General features: G+C 40.9%; 1 protein-coding gene and 1 pseudogene across 1 annotated transcript in view; both read right to left on the reverse strand.

Moving 5' to 3' along the window:
- Positions 1-3,912: 3,912 nt before the first annotated feature.
- On the reverse strand, positions 3,913-10,432 carry LOC107145110 (annotated as a pseudogene).
- A 145-nt stretch (positions 10,433-10,577) lies between these two features.
- The window catches only part of Itga9 (integrin subunit alpha 9), a 313,338-nt gene continuing 307,318 nt past the window's right edge, over positions 10,578-16,597 (reverse strand). The window contains exon 28 of the mRNA XM_048794712.1: positions 10,578-14,627. Coding sequence (XP_048650669.1) covers positions 14,529-14,627 — 99 coding nt within the window. The 3' untranslated portion in view covers positions 10,578-14,528. The remainder of the gene's footprint in view (positions 14,628-16,597) is intronic.

Here is a 16,597-nt window from a genome sequence, read left to right on the forward strand (position 1 = left end):
CTCAGTTAAAGAGGGTCCCGGATTGGGGGTTGGTAAGCAGAAAGCTAGAGCCAACTTCTGCCCTGGGATATTGCAGGACTGAGCAAACCCGAGCGTCAGTTTTCACATCATGGGGCACAAGGAGCTGAGATGCAGTCTTGGAATCACTCAAGGAGGGGAATCTTGAAAGAAGTCTCTTCTTTCCAGAGGGCTGCATCTTCAGTGTGAGGGCAAATCAGAAATAAGCTTCTTGCCACTCCACCTCCAAGATGTATACCAAGGAAACTGCCAAACTAGAACCCTGGTTTTGAACAGAGAGGGAATATCTCCTGAGAGAATTCGAAACCTCAAGCCTTCTCTGACCTCAGTCTTCAGACTGACTAAACATGTCCTGGGTGGTCTGAAAACCTCAAGGCAAGAATTAAGTTGAAAATGGTTTCAGCTTATTAATTCTCTCAGGCACTTTGTAGAAGTAAATGAAAATCTTCTATGGAGAAAACTCTCTCAAATTCCCACAGATATGTTCTAAGGAAAATGAGCAGTTTATAGTAAAAAATTATAAAACATGAAAGGAACAAGGCACTGAGAGCCACAGAATCCAGCAGACAATGACCCCAAAGACATCAGTTCTTGGAAATAACATACATGACGTAAAATAATTAAGCTTAATGTGCTTAAGGCAATAAAAGAAGGGCTTGGGCATAGAGTTCAGTGGCAGAGCACTTGCCCGGCACTGCAAAAAATAAAATAGAATAAAAAATAAATAAAGAAAAGAAAAGCTGAACATATGTGCAGGGCAGAAAAACAAAACAAAATAAAAACCCAAGTAGGGTAAAAAAGAATCATTAAGTAATAAAAAATGAAAGCTATGATTGCATGAAGAACTCAAATGGATACATAAAAACACTGACATTCAGAGGAAACTACATTCCACCTAAAACTTACTGATATGCATAAAAACAACATAAATGAATGGGGTGGGGAGAGGGATGTCTAAATCATGGCAAATCAAATATGATAAAATTTTGGTAGACTCTAGATGGTAAGTACAGGTGTTCACTGTAAAACTCTTTCAAATTTTCTGTATACTTGAAAATTTTTGTAATAAAGGAGATGATGAAACTAGATATTTGAAAAGTAGGTATTAATATTTTTTTGATTCAGGAATACAGGCAGAACAATCCCCCTAATAACATCAACAACACACTAAAAATTAAGAACAAAAGATTTTAAACCACATGCTTTATTTATTTATTTATTTATTTGGTAGCAGGGTTTGAACACAGGGACACTGTACCACTGAGCCACATCTCCAGCCCATCTCCTCTTTAAAAAAATTTGCTCCTTCTCTGTTTGTAGCTTTTTTTTGGGGGGGAGGGGACTGGGGACTGAACTCAGGGGCACTCAACCACTGAACCTCATCCCCAACCCTATTTTGTATTTTATTTAGAGACAGGGTTTTACTGAGTTGCTAAGTGCCTCACCATTGCTGAGGCTGGTTTTGAACTCACAATCCTCCTGTCTCACTTTTTTTTTTAACATTTTTTCTTTTAGTTGCAGTTGGACACAATAACTTTATTTTTATGTGATGCTGAGGATTGAACCTCATACATGCTAGGTGAGCGCTCTACCACTGAGCCACAACCCCAGCTCATCCCCAACCCTTTTTATTTTGAAACAGGGTCTCACTAATTTACCAAGGTTGACCTTGAATTTACAATCCTTCTGCCTCAGCCTCCTGAGTTACTGGGAGCAACACATTCTTAAAAGCACTGAAGAGAGAACAAAACTGAATTTCTCAAGCCAAAACCAGATGAAGGTGGCCATGCTGAGACCAAAGTGGAGAGCTTCAGTCCCTTTAGTGCTGAGCATACATCAAACCTACCAAAATTGAGGTATGGTTTGCACAGCCTTGCAGGACCCAGGGGTCATAAAGTGCCACTGTAAGACTCAACCCCCAAAAGACATGTCATTCTTGCCAGCACTCCTAGAGGATCAAGGGACTTTGAAGAAAGTTGCCTTGGTGCTGAGTCAAGGGTAGGCGGCTGTGGTGAAGGGAAATTCCATCCCTGGGAAGAACCCACCAGGGCAGGTCTTGACATAAATTTGTGGCTCACATTACAGGGGGGTCCATACATGCTCAAGGTTTCATGCCAGATGGGGACCTGGCAGAGGTGGAGGCAAATGATCCCTAAAGAAATACATTTCATCCCAGGCCTCAAAGAATTACCATGAATAATTTCCCAAGGAAAACAAACACCTGACAGTAAACAAACAAACAATAACCCACTAGAACAAAAGGTAAGAAAGCCCCCTGAGTGAGAATCCTCAGGGAATAAAGCTCTGAAAATAGACTTGCATAAACTTTATTGTGCTTATCCAGACACAAAATAGAAACTATGATTATCATGTTTAAAGAAACAAGATTGAATGGAAATTATAAAAAGTGAGAAATAAAACACAAAGAATTTCCAATTGTATTTAAAGGAGAACTAATTAGATCGTTTTGATGTAAGAATAAAATAATTGACATTCAAATATCAATAAACAGGTCTAAAAGCAGATTTGACACAGCTGAAAAGACAGTCGATGCAAAAATAGGCCAGATAGTCCAGAATGCTGCAAAGAGAGAAAATGAGAAGAACTAGGAACAGAAGGTAAAGAAGCAAGAAGGAAAGCAATAATAGAATATTTAATCAGAGTGAGGGAAGGAGAGACAGTGGAGCAGAGATAGTATATGTTTGTTTATTTTTATTTTTAAAAATATTTTTTTATTTGTCCATGGATCTTTATTTTATTTATTCATATGCGGTGCTGAGAATCGAACCCAGTGCCTCACACATGCTAGGTAAGGGCTCTACCACTGAGCCACAACTCCAGCACCCAGAGATAATATTTAAAGAGATGAAGCAAACTGATGAAAGACATAACACCACAGTAGCCCAGTGAATCTCAAGCAGAATAAGTAAAAACAAATTCCACATGTTTATCCCTCTGCCTCATTCCCCTCTTATTTGCTCTAGCTTCCACATATGTGAGAAAACATTAGACCCTTGACTTTCCGAGTCTTGCTTATTTCACTCATCATGATGTTCCCAGTTTCATCCATTAACCAGCAAAAGCCATTATTTCATTCTTCTTTATGGCTGAATAAAACTCCATTGTGTGTGTACACCACATTTTTTGTATCCATTCATTTGTTGATTGGCACCTGGGTTGGTTCCATAACTTGGCTATCATGAATCATACTGTCAGAAACATTGATGTGATTGTATCACTATAGTATGCACTGGAGTTCTTTTGGATAAATGCTGAGGAGTGAGATAGCTGGGTCATATGGTAGTTCCATTCCTAGTCTTTTGAGGAATCTTCATGAAAATAGAAGAGAGATCAGTGGAGTAGAAGAAGGGGATGGAGGGGAGGGAAGAGGCATAGAAAAAAGGAGGAAGGATAGAATAAAATTGACAAGACTAGCCTATGTACGCATATGGATGTGCCACAGTGAATTTCACCTTTATTAAAAATTAATTTGAAAAACTATAAATTGATAGAAGGAGTAGAGTAGAGGAAAGGGAACATGGGGAGGTGAAGGGGAAGTACTGGGGACTAAATCAGAGAAAATTATATTCCATGCTTGTATAATTATGTCAAAATGAACCCCAATATAGTATAACTACAATCCAAAAATAAAAAAATAAATTCTACCTAACACATCAGGGTGAAACCATAGTGATGAGAGAGAGAGAGAGAGAGAGAGAGAGAGAGAGAGAGAGAGAGAGAAAGAGAGAGAGAATGTTTTAAAAAGCCTAAGAAAAATGACACATCTTTTTAAAAGAAGTGACAAATGGGCTGTCTGATGACTTCTTCTTCTTCTTCTTCTTCTTTTTTTTTTTTTTTTTTTTTAATGTGGTGCTAAGGATCGAGCCCAGGACCTTGCACGTGCGAGGCGAGCACTCTACCACCAAGCCACAACCCCAGCCCTTGTCTGATGACTTCTTAACAGTAAAAATGGTGCCACAATGATATATTCCATCCACTGAGAGAAAACTGCTGGTCTAGAATTCCATACAAGCAAAGAGTCAAGAATACAGGCAAATTAAAGACAGCTTCAGATGAAAGTGAAACATTGTCCTCAGCAGAGTTTCACTGAAGGGAGCTCTAAAGCATATAATAGGCATGAGGAAAATGATCTCAGAAAAAATGATCTGAGGTGCAAGAAGCCATTAAGAGCAAAGAAAGCAGCAAATACATGGGCAAATCTAGCCAAACTCTTATTACAGAAAACTATTAAAACAACAGTGTATGTAGCTTAAACATAGAATTTAAATACATCAAATGATAGCAATTAACTTTAGATTGTGGTCTGTTAAATAAGTGACTGTGAACCTTCAAGTTCTAGAGTATCTAGTGTCTGCTTAAAGAATAAAAGGAGAAGGAATAATGAAGGTGAGGAATAGAATGTGAAAAAAGAAGAGAGGCAGGGAAAAGAAACACAAAAAGATGAATGAAAGAAAACACAAAAAAAGATAATAGAAATAAGTCAGATATTTTCATTAACAACAATAAATATAAATAAACTAAATATTTTGGCAAAGTGACAAAGATTGTTAGAGTGGATTTTTTTTTAAAAAAAATCCAACTATATACTGTTTACAAGTCACATTTCCAAAAACTTTAGAACGTAGAACTGTTATAATTAAAAGTATGGAAAAAGACATGTTGTGCAAATAGTACCCAAAATAGACTTCAAGACAAGAAAGTGCTACTATATATAAGGAAGGAAAACTGCAGAGGGATAGAATGATCAGTTTCATTTGTCAAAAATAACTAATTCTAAACTTTTGGATATACAATAAAATATTCTCCACCCTAAATAAAAGGCAAAAAAAATGGACAGGATTAAAAAAAAAGATAAAGAAAAATCCATAGCAATAATGGATACGAACAAAGAAACAGGATTGTGGCTGAATGATCTTGAGAGCTCCTCAGGGCCTGGCCATAAGTTGAAAGGTCTAGATGCTCTGTTTCCCCCAGGAGGAGGGTATCATGGCCTGACTTCTCCAGACGCCAGTAAAGGGTGTTCTATTGTGCAATTACCCTGAACATTTGTCTCTCAAGCTTGCTTCTACCTTCACTCCCTACTTATACATAGACTCTTGATGGAGCTGTAGAAGGCAGGTGGGTTTGTTCTCCAGGAGCACGATCCATTATTCTTTCAGCCACACCCAGACAAACATGCCTCTTCATGGGAAGAGAACAGCCTGGGAGTCTGTACATCCTCTGCCCTCGCTGTGCTATGCCCTAGGCCCTCCTCTCTCTTGTAGGTGGGAGATTTGCACACATCTCTCTGAGTAACTGATAGATCAAGTAGACAAATAGGATTTTGAAGATTTGTTGTAATAAGCATCTATAGAGCAATGCATCCCATAGTGGCAGGATATGTTTTTTTTAAGTACTCATGGAACAAAGATGAAAATTGACTACATATTGGGTTATAAAGTCTCATTCCAAATGATTGTTGTAATACAAATTACCATTTCTAACCACTATGCGATTAAATAAAAATGGCAAACTAGATAAAACCATATGTTTTATGTTTAGAAATTAAGATATTTACTTCTAAATAACTCATGGAACAAAGAAGAAGTCAAAAGGAAAAAAAAAAAAAAAAACATTTGGAATGAGCATATCCAAGTGTGTGGGACACAGCCACAGAGACAAATGTAGCATTAAATACCAAATATAGACAAAAAGATGGAAAGTTGAAGAGTTAAGCATTCATTTTAAGTTGGAAAAATAATAAATCCACTAATTCAACCAATTGGCACTGAGTACTTTGATGTGCTATATGCTCCACAGTGTCCTGTGAATACAGTTGTGAACAAAGCAAGGTAGTGGGGTACACCAAGATGGGAGCTATCACCTGACTTGAGCAAAGGAACAACATGGTGTGACTTGCATCACTAGGACCTGTTGGCTGCTGTTGAGAACACATAGAAGGAGCAGTAGCACAGAGACCACTGAGGAGGTTTGCAATGATATAGCCAAGTGATGACGATGGCTTGGACCAGAGCAGTCATGGTGGATCTAGTGATGTGGTTAGGCTCTGTCTCTATGATTACAGTAAACTTGGCAAGAATTTTCAACGGATTGGATATAGGGTGGAGAGGGATGAGTCAAGGAGGACTACAAGGTTTTTGGCCAGAGCCACCAGGAAAATAAAGCTGCTGTTTCCTGAGATGGGGACAGAAGTGGCTCCATTTAAAAGTTCTGTGGTCTGAGTGAACAGTTTGATAAGTGAGTTGAGAGTTTAGTCGCAAGGGCCAGGCTGGGGACCCATATTTGGTCAGTTCAGGCCAGGAGCTCGGGAGGGTGGTGGATCTGTATGGAGCATAGATAAAGAAGTCTTCAGGACTGAGCTGGGGTGTTCTCCCAACTTAAGAGACTGAGAACAAGAGTAGGAGCCAGCTGAGAAGTGGCCAGGAAGCTCGGAGGGTGTGTGATTCTGGAAATCAAATGGAGAGAGTGTTCAAGAAGGTCAGAGTGTTTCCAGAAGAGGAAACCCAGACGGCTAAGAAGATGAAGAGACGTTTGTGTATGGCAACCAAAAATGCTCCAACCGAACTTCATACTGGCACAAAAGTCATATAATTCATGTTAGGAAAGGACATGGGAACAGGCACGGCTGCTTGGAGTGTCCACTGTATGTTCATTTGAGAAGGAATATAGCAGAAAAATGACACCTTAAGATGTAATACATGTCACATGTATCAAGAGAGATTCTGGCTCCACGTAACTGAGAGTCTTACCCCAAATCTTTACCCTAAGTAAAGGTTTTCCTCTTGCTTGAATCTTGCCAGACTTGAAGATTTAAAGGTACATGTTTAAAGCTTCGGGCAGCTATAGATTCTGAATATCTTACACATGGTGGGTGTGGTAACTGTTAGTTGTTTCCAATACGTACTCTCCTCTTAGTCCTTAATACATTGCCCAGCCTCCTTTGTGGATGGCGCATCTATGATTAATTTCTGACCAATTTATATGAGATTTATGGGAAGGCTAGTTAAAAAGAAGGGAGCATATGCTATTTTATCCTCCTCTGCTGTTGGCTTGAAATGATGGTTGGTGCCCTAGTAGCCGTATAGCCGTATGACACCAAGAGGATGAGGATGGAATCCACATGCTGAGAAAGACAGGAGCTGGTGTCCTGATTACCCCTGAGATGGCTATACCAGAACCTGATGACTCACATTTGATCTTCTTTTATGTGAATGAGGGATACACATCTATGTTTAAACCATTATTATTTTGGAGTTTTATCTGGAGCTAAATATTCTCCTAACTGATCAGGTGGATTCTGAATAGATGTGGGATTGGAGAGAAGTTCATTTTTTCCTTCTCTGCCATTTCTAATAAGAAAGGTTTCCTAGAGATCCTTTGTGAAATGCCTCTAATTTCTTCACCAGATTGGTGTCTTCTAGAGGCAGTAGTTAAATCTCTACTGAGATTTGTTTTAAATTTTAGAATTTTTTCAATTACTGAAGAGTCAAAGTATGAAATAATTTGGATTAGACTCAGGTGAAGCAGAGTCTGGCAGCAGGCCCAGATTCCTAGCAATATCACATTATATACTTTCTAGTTGGATGTGTCCATAGAGTGATCCAACATGATCTTAGGGCCACCTAATAATCTTGCTGATGGAGAGCCACCTTTTGGTTTGCTAGTGTAGATTCAGCTCTAAGTAAGCAGTTGTGTGAATTCTATTACTAAACGCAGTTAACCTGATGAACAGAAGGACTTTAAGGGTGAGAGGTAACCTGGTGGGCTATAAAATTCTGACTGATCAGGAAGCAGAGCCCTAATGCATGATTTCTCTTCTTCTTAATTTTGTATCTTTTGATTCCTTTGAGTTTGTTGAGGCCCTTTCCTGGTTTAGGAAAAATGAACTGGGCCAACATAGAGGAGCATGTTTAATTAGTATTAGAGAGGGAGGCAGGTTTGTTAAGCCAGGAAGCACCCGGATTTAAAATGCTTGAAACTATTCACTAGATCAGTGTCCTGAAGGGTCAGGCTCACCCGTGCTCTTTGCTGAAGCATGTTTCCTTTCTTTCCAGACCTACAATTTGGGGTCTCTTTTAGCTCAGCAATTCATATTCTCCTGGATGTAATTTTCTTTCTTCTTTTGTTTGAGGATTGAATCCAGGGCCTCATTCCTATGAGACAAGCACCCTACCACTGAGCCACATCCCCAGCTCTCCTGGATATAATTTTATTTTATTTTAACCTGAATATACTTCTGTTTAAATAAGATCTGAGATGGGAATGTCACACTTGGTACCGAAAGGCAAAAATCAAATAGGCTTCAAAAGGGAGAAAAAGGTATTGTCTATGGTTCAAAGGATTCAACCAGAGATAAAATATACACACAAGCATGCATAGAGCTCAAAAAAATAAATAAAAATAAATAAATGGATTATTCTAGGATCTGACTGCTTGTTGGCTTCCTCTCCATATGCATTACCTGTGCCATTCTGTACATAGGATGAACCAGAACCAAGGCAGTACAAATGACCACGATATTTGGCTTCATCAATGTTTTTCAAACAACATTTCTCTCCTTTTGAAAAAAGCCATTCTTGTAAGCAATGGATCAGATCCTGTCTGATGTTGTGGTCCTATCCAGCTCTAACTTTTGAGCAACTTGCTATAATCCACTTTTAAGATTTTTTGCAAAAGAGGTACAGTAGTGAATGCCTGTAACCCCAATGGCTCTGGGGGCTGAGGTAGGTGGATCGTGAGTTCAAAGCCAGCCTCAGCAACTTATCGAGGCCCTAAGCATCTCAGCAGGACCCTGTCTCAAAATAAAAAGGAATGGGGATGTGGTCAAGTGGTTAAGTGCCCCTAGGTTCAATCCCTAGTATCCCTCCCCCACCTCCCCAAACAAAGATTTTTGCAGCTCTTCGTGAGTTACTTCACCTCATAAGTGACAGGAGAAAAACAATCGAAGGATCTCAAAGAAGTCAAGTTCTTCTTTGGGCAAATTAGAGTTGGTCAGGATTTCTGTTCAATTGCCCAAGTCAGTCATGACTTATGAAATGATAACCACTGGACCCCTTTGCAGAGGACCACCCCTGAAATCATTCATAAGAAGTTCTGCAAAGTACTGGGTCTCAATTCCTTCCTTCTTATGTTTCTTAAACTGGATACTAAATGTTGTTATTAGCTCTACAGAGCCATCAAATTAAATTTAAAATTAAACCGCCAGGTTGAAGTACCTGGAGGGTATTCCCCTTGTTCATTCATAAATGTCAGTCCTAGCTGAATTATCTTGAACAAGTCTACATTACATCACAAAAGCTGGTACCAATAGTCAGCATTAGTCCTGTATTCCCTCCTGGCTCTTGCAACCACACCTGGCACCTCAGTGCCCATAGCCACTTAATTATATTTTTGGATAACTTGGCAGATTTTCTTCATCTAGGGTACAAGCCCAAACTTCACAGATCCCTTGACTATGATCTACAGTTGCTGCTGGCACACTGAGGGCACAGGGGAGTCTAGATTCCAAGCAGCAAAATGTTATATTTGATTGCTGAATTGTTTGATAAAATACTTTGTTCTTCATTTGTGTACTTGTGTCTATGAGCTTGCACTCCTCCTCCTCCTCTTTCTCTTCCTCAAATAGAAGCAGCATCCAGCAGTGGGTGGCAGTGGGTGGCAGTGGTGGCAGTGGAGGTATTGGTGGAGTAGGTGCCCCACAGACACTGCTTGCCCAGCAACTGGGAAAGGGGAGTCAGAGCTCCACCACACCATAGCTTCTTGCACATCCTCCTAGATGCAATTTTATTTAAAAATAATTTGCTTGTTTCATTGCTACAGAATAAATGCTTACATAAAAAACTAAAACTCAGATGAGTAAAAACAAAACATAAAGCAAAAACATTGACAATCCTGCCTACCATGTTTAAACTGTGTGTACCTTTTCATACTTCTTTGTGGTGTATGTGTGAATTTTAAAAATAAAGGCAGTTAAAGATTTTAATTCGTATAAAAACCATTTAGTGATGAAATAAAGCAAAAACCAGTAGATTTGATTGGTACAGCCAAAGGCCTATTCTTGAAAAAGACTAATGTAACAGATGGATTTTGTTGGTGCCATCTAAGAAAAAACAAAAACAAATGAACAATTTTGTGTTAAGAACAAGTTATAACTAGGCAGGTGGAGATTAAAAAAAAATCGGAGAAGATGCAATAGCTATAAATGTGTAAGATTACTACCAAAGAGCTTCTGGAGAAATGCTTAGTGACTGGGGGACACACATAGGAGAAGTCTATAATGAATAAGGAAATCTTTGCATTTAGTTTGGGCACATTTATCTCCAGATCCAGATCCCAGGTGTAGCCCTTGGGTAGGAGGAGGGTGATAAAGAGAAGGTGGTGACATGGCAGGGAGGGCAAGGATTGGGGACACTTCAGCCACATCAAGAGGGTTGTTCATGTGGAATTAGATGGACATTGACGTGCTCTCTTAATGCTCCTATTTTATTTCACCTTAGAAAGTTCTTATTAGCAGAGAAATTACAGACTGAACTCCTGAATCATTTGCAGCCATTTTTTGTTTATTCCAAACATGTATTTTTGTAAACCTGACATTTCCCAAACAGTGCAAGTGAATTAGAAGTGACTGCATAGACTTTAATAAAGGAGACATCATACAGAGGAACACCTTCTCACCAAAATTCCTCCACAGAAATGTACATGGATGCCTCAGTAAAGTTCTGTAAGTGGAGAGAGCGTGGGTGCACTGCCATGCAATTAATCACTCTTAAAGCTTTTTAACTTATGCTGCCAATCACACCGTGCACATTAGAATTAAAAACAAAACACCTTAACAAAATCTGAAATCTAGATCATTGTGCTATAAAGCATTGCACCATGTTGGGAAATTTGCTCCTTATCCCTCCCATGTGCTGAAAAGTCAGAAGACATTCTAGAAGGTTCAGTTTGGCCCTATTGGCTCCGTCTCCTCCTTTCAGCTATTGTTGCAGAAAATATTCTCAACTGTGTATATATTATTACCCTATAGATCAAAACAAGACCAACTAAAACATCAGTTAAAACTGCAATCGTGGGGCATGCTGAAATAATGCTCACTTCCTGCCTTCTGTCTGCTAAAGGGGCTATTTCTCCCAAATGGCAATTTTTGTTGTTGTTGTTGTTGTTATGCTGGGGATTGAACCTAAGGCCGTGTGCATGTTAGACAAGTGCTCTGCCACTAAGCTACATCCTTAGCCCATTCCCCAAATAAGAATTCTTTGTAGCACCTATACATTCTGGGAAACTGGAACCAGGAAATCAGGACTGGTTTACCAGGTGTATATTTCACAAGTAATCAGGCATAATTGCATTACCTGGCTATAATGCCTCACCCAAAAATAAAAGTCCATGAATACCTTTTAAAAACCCACCATGCTGGGGTTCAACAGGTGGCACACAGCACCTGGGTCATGGGAAGTCCACCATAATTAATTGTGCACGGAAGACAAGCCCCAGGTGTTTTGGGAGTGCCACGGCTTTTCTGTTTCCTGCCAACCTCCTTGTCTTTGCTTCTAGAACAAGCAGGCTACACATGACTCCGTGGAAGAGGACTTTCTAAAAGTTTGCCAAATCTCTAAAAACACTGGTGGTGCCAAGAGAGGTTTCCTGAAGCATTGCCAAAGGAAATCTCAGTGGCAGTGATTCTGAATGTGCCTGTCCATAACCACAAAGCCAATGGACCCTGCTCCTTCCTACTAGTGTCTCCTTCATGGATACTTCTTGATGACAGGTCCAGGGCTCACTGTATGAATTGAGCATAGGGGAATCTATTTTTGGAAAAGGGGCATTATCTTACTCAATTTCTCCTAAGTTTTTTTTTTCATATTTAAAAAGCATGTTAGTGCTTCAATAGCTGATTAAAACCTGAAGCAGACTGGAATAATGGTACCCAAGAGAATATGTGAAGATTCCACAATGAACCTATCCATAGAAGCAAGAAGGGTGGAATGGGATACATGGTGGGATTTGGAGAGAATCCTTGGAGAGGCAACGCAAACACACTAGCCAGCCCTGTCTGCTTCCCAACCCCAAGACTAAGGATTAGAGCTATGGGGTTAGAACGGAGCAGCGAACTGTCCAGAGCACTTCTTTCTCCATCACTGTGCTAAATGATTACCTCCCGGTCTCTGTAGTCCCACCAGCCACTCAGCAGGATCTGACAAGCAGAGGCACCATCCTTTCCCAGATGGGTCCTTGGGTGGCTTCCAGTATTTGCTCCTGGTGGTATCAAGTATAGTTCTCCTAAAAACTGCCTCATGGAGTCTGAGTGACCTCCCGAGTATGTAACCACTCAAGTGGGTCTACTATTCAGAATCAAGCAGAAGTGCACGGATCCCGGCTCCAGGACTGCCCACAGGGGTCCACAAATGGGGCTTTGCCTTCTAGCTGGCAGAACCATGGACCTTGTGAATCACCCTTCTACACTGTGATGGATGAGTCTGAACCTTTCTCAGGAAGAAGGTTAGTGGCAATAAATGCATTTGGCCAAAGCTGATAATGGAGCTGTCCTGGGTTTACCACCTAAGAATCTTAAATGATTTGCTAAAGGAAAACATGGTAAAATTAATGAGAGTCCATCCAAGGAAAGTTGCAAATGGAGTCTCATAACAGAATCCACACTCTACACCCATTAAGGGAGGGCCCGACATGCCTGTGATATTCTCTGGGGACCTTCTGGACCATCTGTATGTAGCTGGGGCTTCAGAAGGCTCTAATAAGTCATTGAGACCCTTTGTCAGACCCTTTGCCTAGCCCCAATTTCTGTCTTGTTAGACGGTTATCCAGCATCAGGGACAGCAGCCATAGCTTCTAGTAGCTACGGAGCATTCATCAGGGGCCAGGTGCAGTACCGAGCATGCTCTATCCAGCATCTCAGTGCCCTTTTAGAAATTTGCACCACACTTAGAACTGGGCAGCACAGTGTATCTGACACCAAATACCATCAAGTAGACAGTTTGAATACTGATGGCCATAATTCAGCATTACCGCATGTGGGAGACCAGGGGCACATCGGTACTCAGCTCAGATCTCTGTGTCATTTCTTTTGCACCATTTCTATTTTCCTGGGCTGGGGGTGCACCTGTAGCTCTCCTGGGGAGGCGAGAGCCATCTACCCCCAGCCATAGGCTGTGGAAATACTAAAGCCCAGCTGGCTTATCTCCAGTTGGGACAACTCTGAGGCATCATTTGCCCTGAAATGGCCCCTTTGCCTGGCTTCCTCCCTGCCAGGTCCTAACCCCCCTCCTCCCTCACTGGTATTCACCCTCCTGCCCCCTGAACACTTCCTTAATAAGTTACTTGCAAATGAATCTGATTTTAGGGTCTACTTCTGGAGAATTCCACCTAAAACATTTGAAATAATAAAAACAATTTTAAAAGAACAGTTGAAAGTCATCTCTAAGAAGGAATCTGCAATCAGAATGAGTTGGGAAAGCAAGAGTAGCAGGAAATGGAGTCCTCTGAACCAAAGCAACCATAGAAAGGCACTGCCTCAGAGCTTTCAGAATCATGTCTTTGTGTGGGGGACACTGATGGAGTCCTGGTCGGGCGTGAACACTGATGCACGGTGTCCAGGAGAATATGCCACCTTGAGGTTTACCAGATGACTAACTGGCATTGCTCCAGGCTTTCATCCATCAATTCAAGCAGAAAGAGGGGGAGATGTCTGCTACATAGAGGTGACGCATAGTAGACTTGCTGCTAGGAATCAGGTTTTCCATCCAAATTCCTGTTGAGAATATTCCATTGAAAGGTACAGTTGAAAAAGCAGTTATAATTCTTTAGCACATGACTCCAAAACTTGACTCCAGGCAATAACGATGAGAAGTGTCTTGGGGGGGTCTTGCCACATCCACAGTTTCTATGCGGTACTGCTCATTCAGTGGATTTATTTCATGAGGTTTCTTCAGCTTATTTTATCTGCAAGTGTTTTTTTTTTTCCTTTTTTTTTTTAACAGCAAGTTCCAAAGTACAATAAGATTTTTGTCCTTTAAATTTTGTATACAGGTACATGTATTTCCAAGATTTCAGGCCAGATATCAGTGCTTGAGTGAATTATATAACTATTTAATAGAAATAATAAAACATTGATACAAATATAAAGACATAATCAGTATAAAAGGCTTATATTTATAAAAATATTTTTAGGTAACAGTTTTCCCCTGAGGGTTGACCACGCATGTTGCATCCATAAATATTGCTCGGCTCTGTAGCTCGTTTCCAAAGTTCAGAGTTCATCTTCAGAAGGAAGTGATGGTGGCTCCCGGTCATGGGACCTGGCTGAAGTGGCTGCCTGGGCCTGGCACCTGGGCTTTGACACAACGAGGAAGAGAACAGCATCAGTGGGGCCTCCGAAAAATCTGGAGAAGATTTTTTTTTTTCTTCCAAATATGGAAGATACAAAGATCAAGGATGACAGGCCAGTGATTGGGTCATGCGAATGGTGTGGCAGGTCACTGGTTTTTCTGGACCCAGTCCCAACTGTCTTCATTCTCTTTCCGGTTCTTCTCAGCTTCAATAATTTCTTTGTACCTTCTGCGGAAGAAGCCCATCTGAAAGGCAGACAGAGGAAGAGCCGGATTAGTAATGTTGGAGGATTGGCTGTTTTGATTCCAAGACATCCTGGCCTATGACTGACCCCCGAGGCCCAGGAAGTACTCCTCAGATGAGAAAACACACTGGCAAGTGAAGCATTATATGGAGCCACTTTTCAAAACGCACGGACATTCTGCTATCCTGTGGCAACCTGTTTGGTCCTTGAAACATGCTTCTGATATACTGTTTCCCAAACTGGGTGCTGGGGAACACCAGTTACTGAGAGTTACTCACAGCAGTTTGGGAATAAGAAAAGGTCTGATGGTCAAATAAGTTTGGGAAATATTGCATCCTTTCTTCGAGAGATTTGCAATCTATAGTAGAAGAGCAAAGGATCTCTGGTGGGAAAGAAACCCAGGGGCCAAACATTTCCTCAGCTTATTCTTTTTTTTTTTTCTGATCTAGAGCCTTTTTATTTTTTATTTATTTTTTAATTTTTATTATTGGTTGTTCAAAACATTACATAGTTCTTGACATATCATATTTCATACATTTGATTCAAGTGGGTTATGAACTCCCATTTTTACCCCGTATACAGATTGCAGAATCACATTGGTTACACATCCACTGTTTTACATATTGCCATAATTTTTGACAAACTTACCGATATCCTGAGAGTTATTACACATGTGTGGGACAATTTGACAAATAATGCTCTGATATGATAGGCTTTTGAAAGCATCTGCAGGTCCGCAGTCTGCCTTGCTGTCATCTAGATCTTTCTCTCATGCCTGTGGAGCTCGTGGGGTCTGTGCAGTGGAGTCATCAGTGTGGACTCCCTAGAGCTGATTCTAGCTGTGGGGAAAAAACGGCCCCCTCCTCTGATGTCACATGTGGTCTTCTGACTTGTCACATATGCTAAGACAGTTTCCAGTTTTTCCTCACACTATCATCATAGGAACAATGGCCAAGCATTTAAACAACTTTTCGTAGAGCAGATCTCACCTTTTCTCCCATGCCCAGAGAGATCTGGCATCTCTTGTCCTTTGTGAACCAGCATAAGAGGTCCCTGTTTCTCAGGGCAGACATCCCTCCCTGTATCTGCCCTTCACCAAGACTCACTATAGCAGGTACACAAATACCCCAGCTCCCTCTTTCCTGGGCTGGGAGAACCCTCCTCAGGGACATGTTCTACACATTTTCCCAGTGACACTTGCCCGCAGTGGTGGCCAGCTCCATAGCACACCTTTATTGCTTCCTTCCTGTCCCTGTCTCACTCCCCTGTTCCCTCGAGTGTTTTTTTTGAGCTCACTTCCTAAATAAATGAGTTGCATTCAAATTCTTATTTCAATGCCCTTGAATAGAGGAATCAAACAGTGGTACATACTGCTGCACCACAGCGTTCGGCTCCACAATATCATTTAGTTTGTAATTCCCATGGTCATATTTGAAAACCCTTGAGACTAACCATCTCTGCAATCTGCTGCCAACAGTGAGTGCAAATAAAAAGTCTGCCCTCAACAAATCGTGCAGCAAAATCAGTTCTCACAGGCACACTTAGCCTCTTTGTTGTGTGTGCACGTGTCCTCTAGCTTCTGCCTTATGAGCCAAGCATTCAAGGAAGCATCCATAGTCACTGAATTAGTCCGTTTTTTCCTTGCTATAGTGAAATACCTGAGACTAGATACTGGGTAAAGAAAAGGGGTTTATTTAGCCCATAGTTTTGAAGGCTGAAAGTCCAAAAGAGGGTAGAACCATTGGTTCAGTCTCTGGCAAGGGCCTCATGGTGAATGGGAGCCCACGCAAGAGGGAGAGATTACGCAAGCCAGAGAATGAGTAAGGGTCAGGCTAATTCTAATAACCTTTTGATGAGAACTAACAGGCGTCCCACAGGAACTAAAACAGTTTTTTTCAAGGGCAGCACCCCCACTGACTCAATCACCTCATTAGGTTCCACCTCCCACCCACCATTTTTTTTTTTTTTTTG

Source organism: Marmota marmota, unplaced genomic scaffold (genome assembly GCF_001458135.2).
Source record: "Marmota marmota marmota unplaced genomic scaffold, marMar, whole genome shotgun sequence".
NCBI classification, from domain to species: Eukaryota; Metazoa; Chordata; class Mammalia; order Rodentia; family Sciuridae; genus Marmota; species Marmota marmota.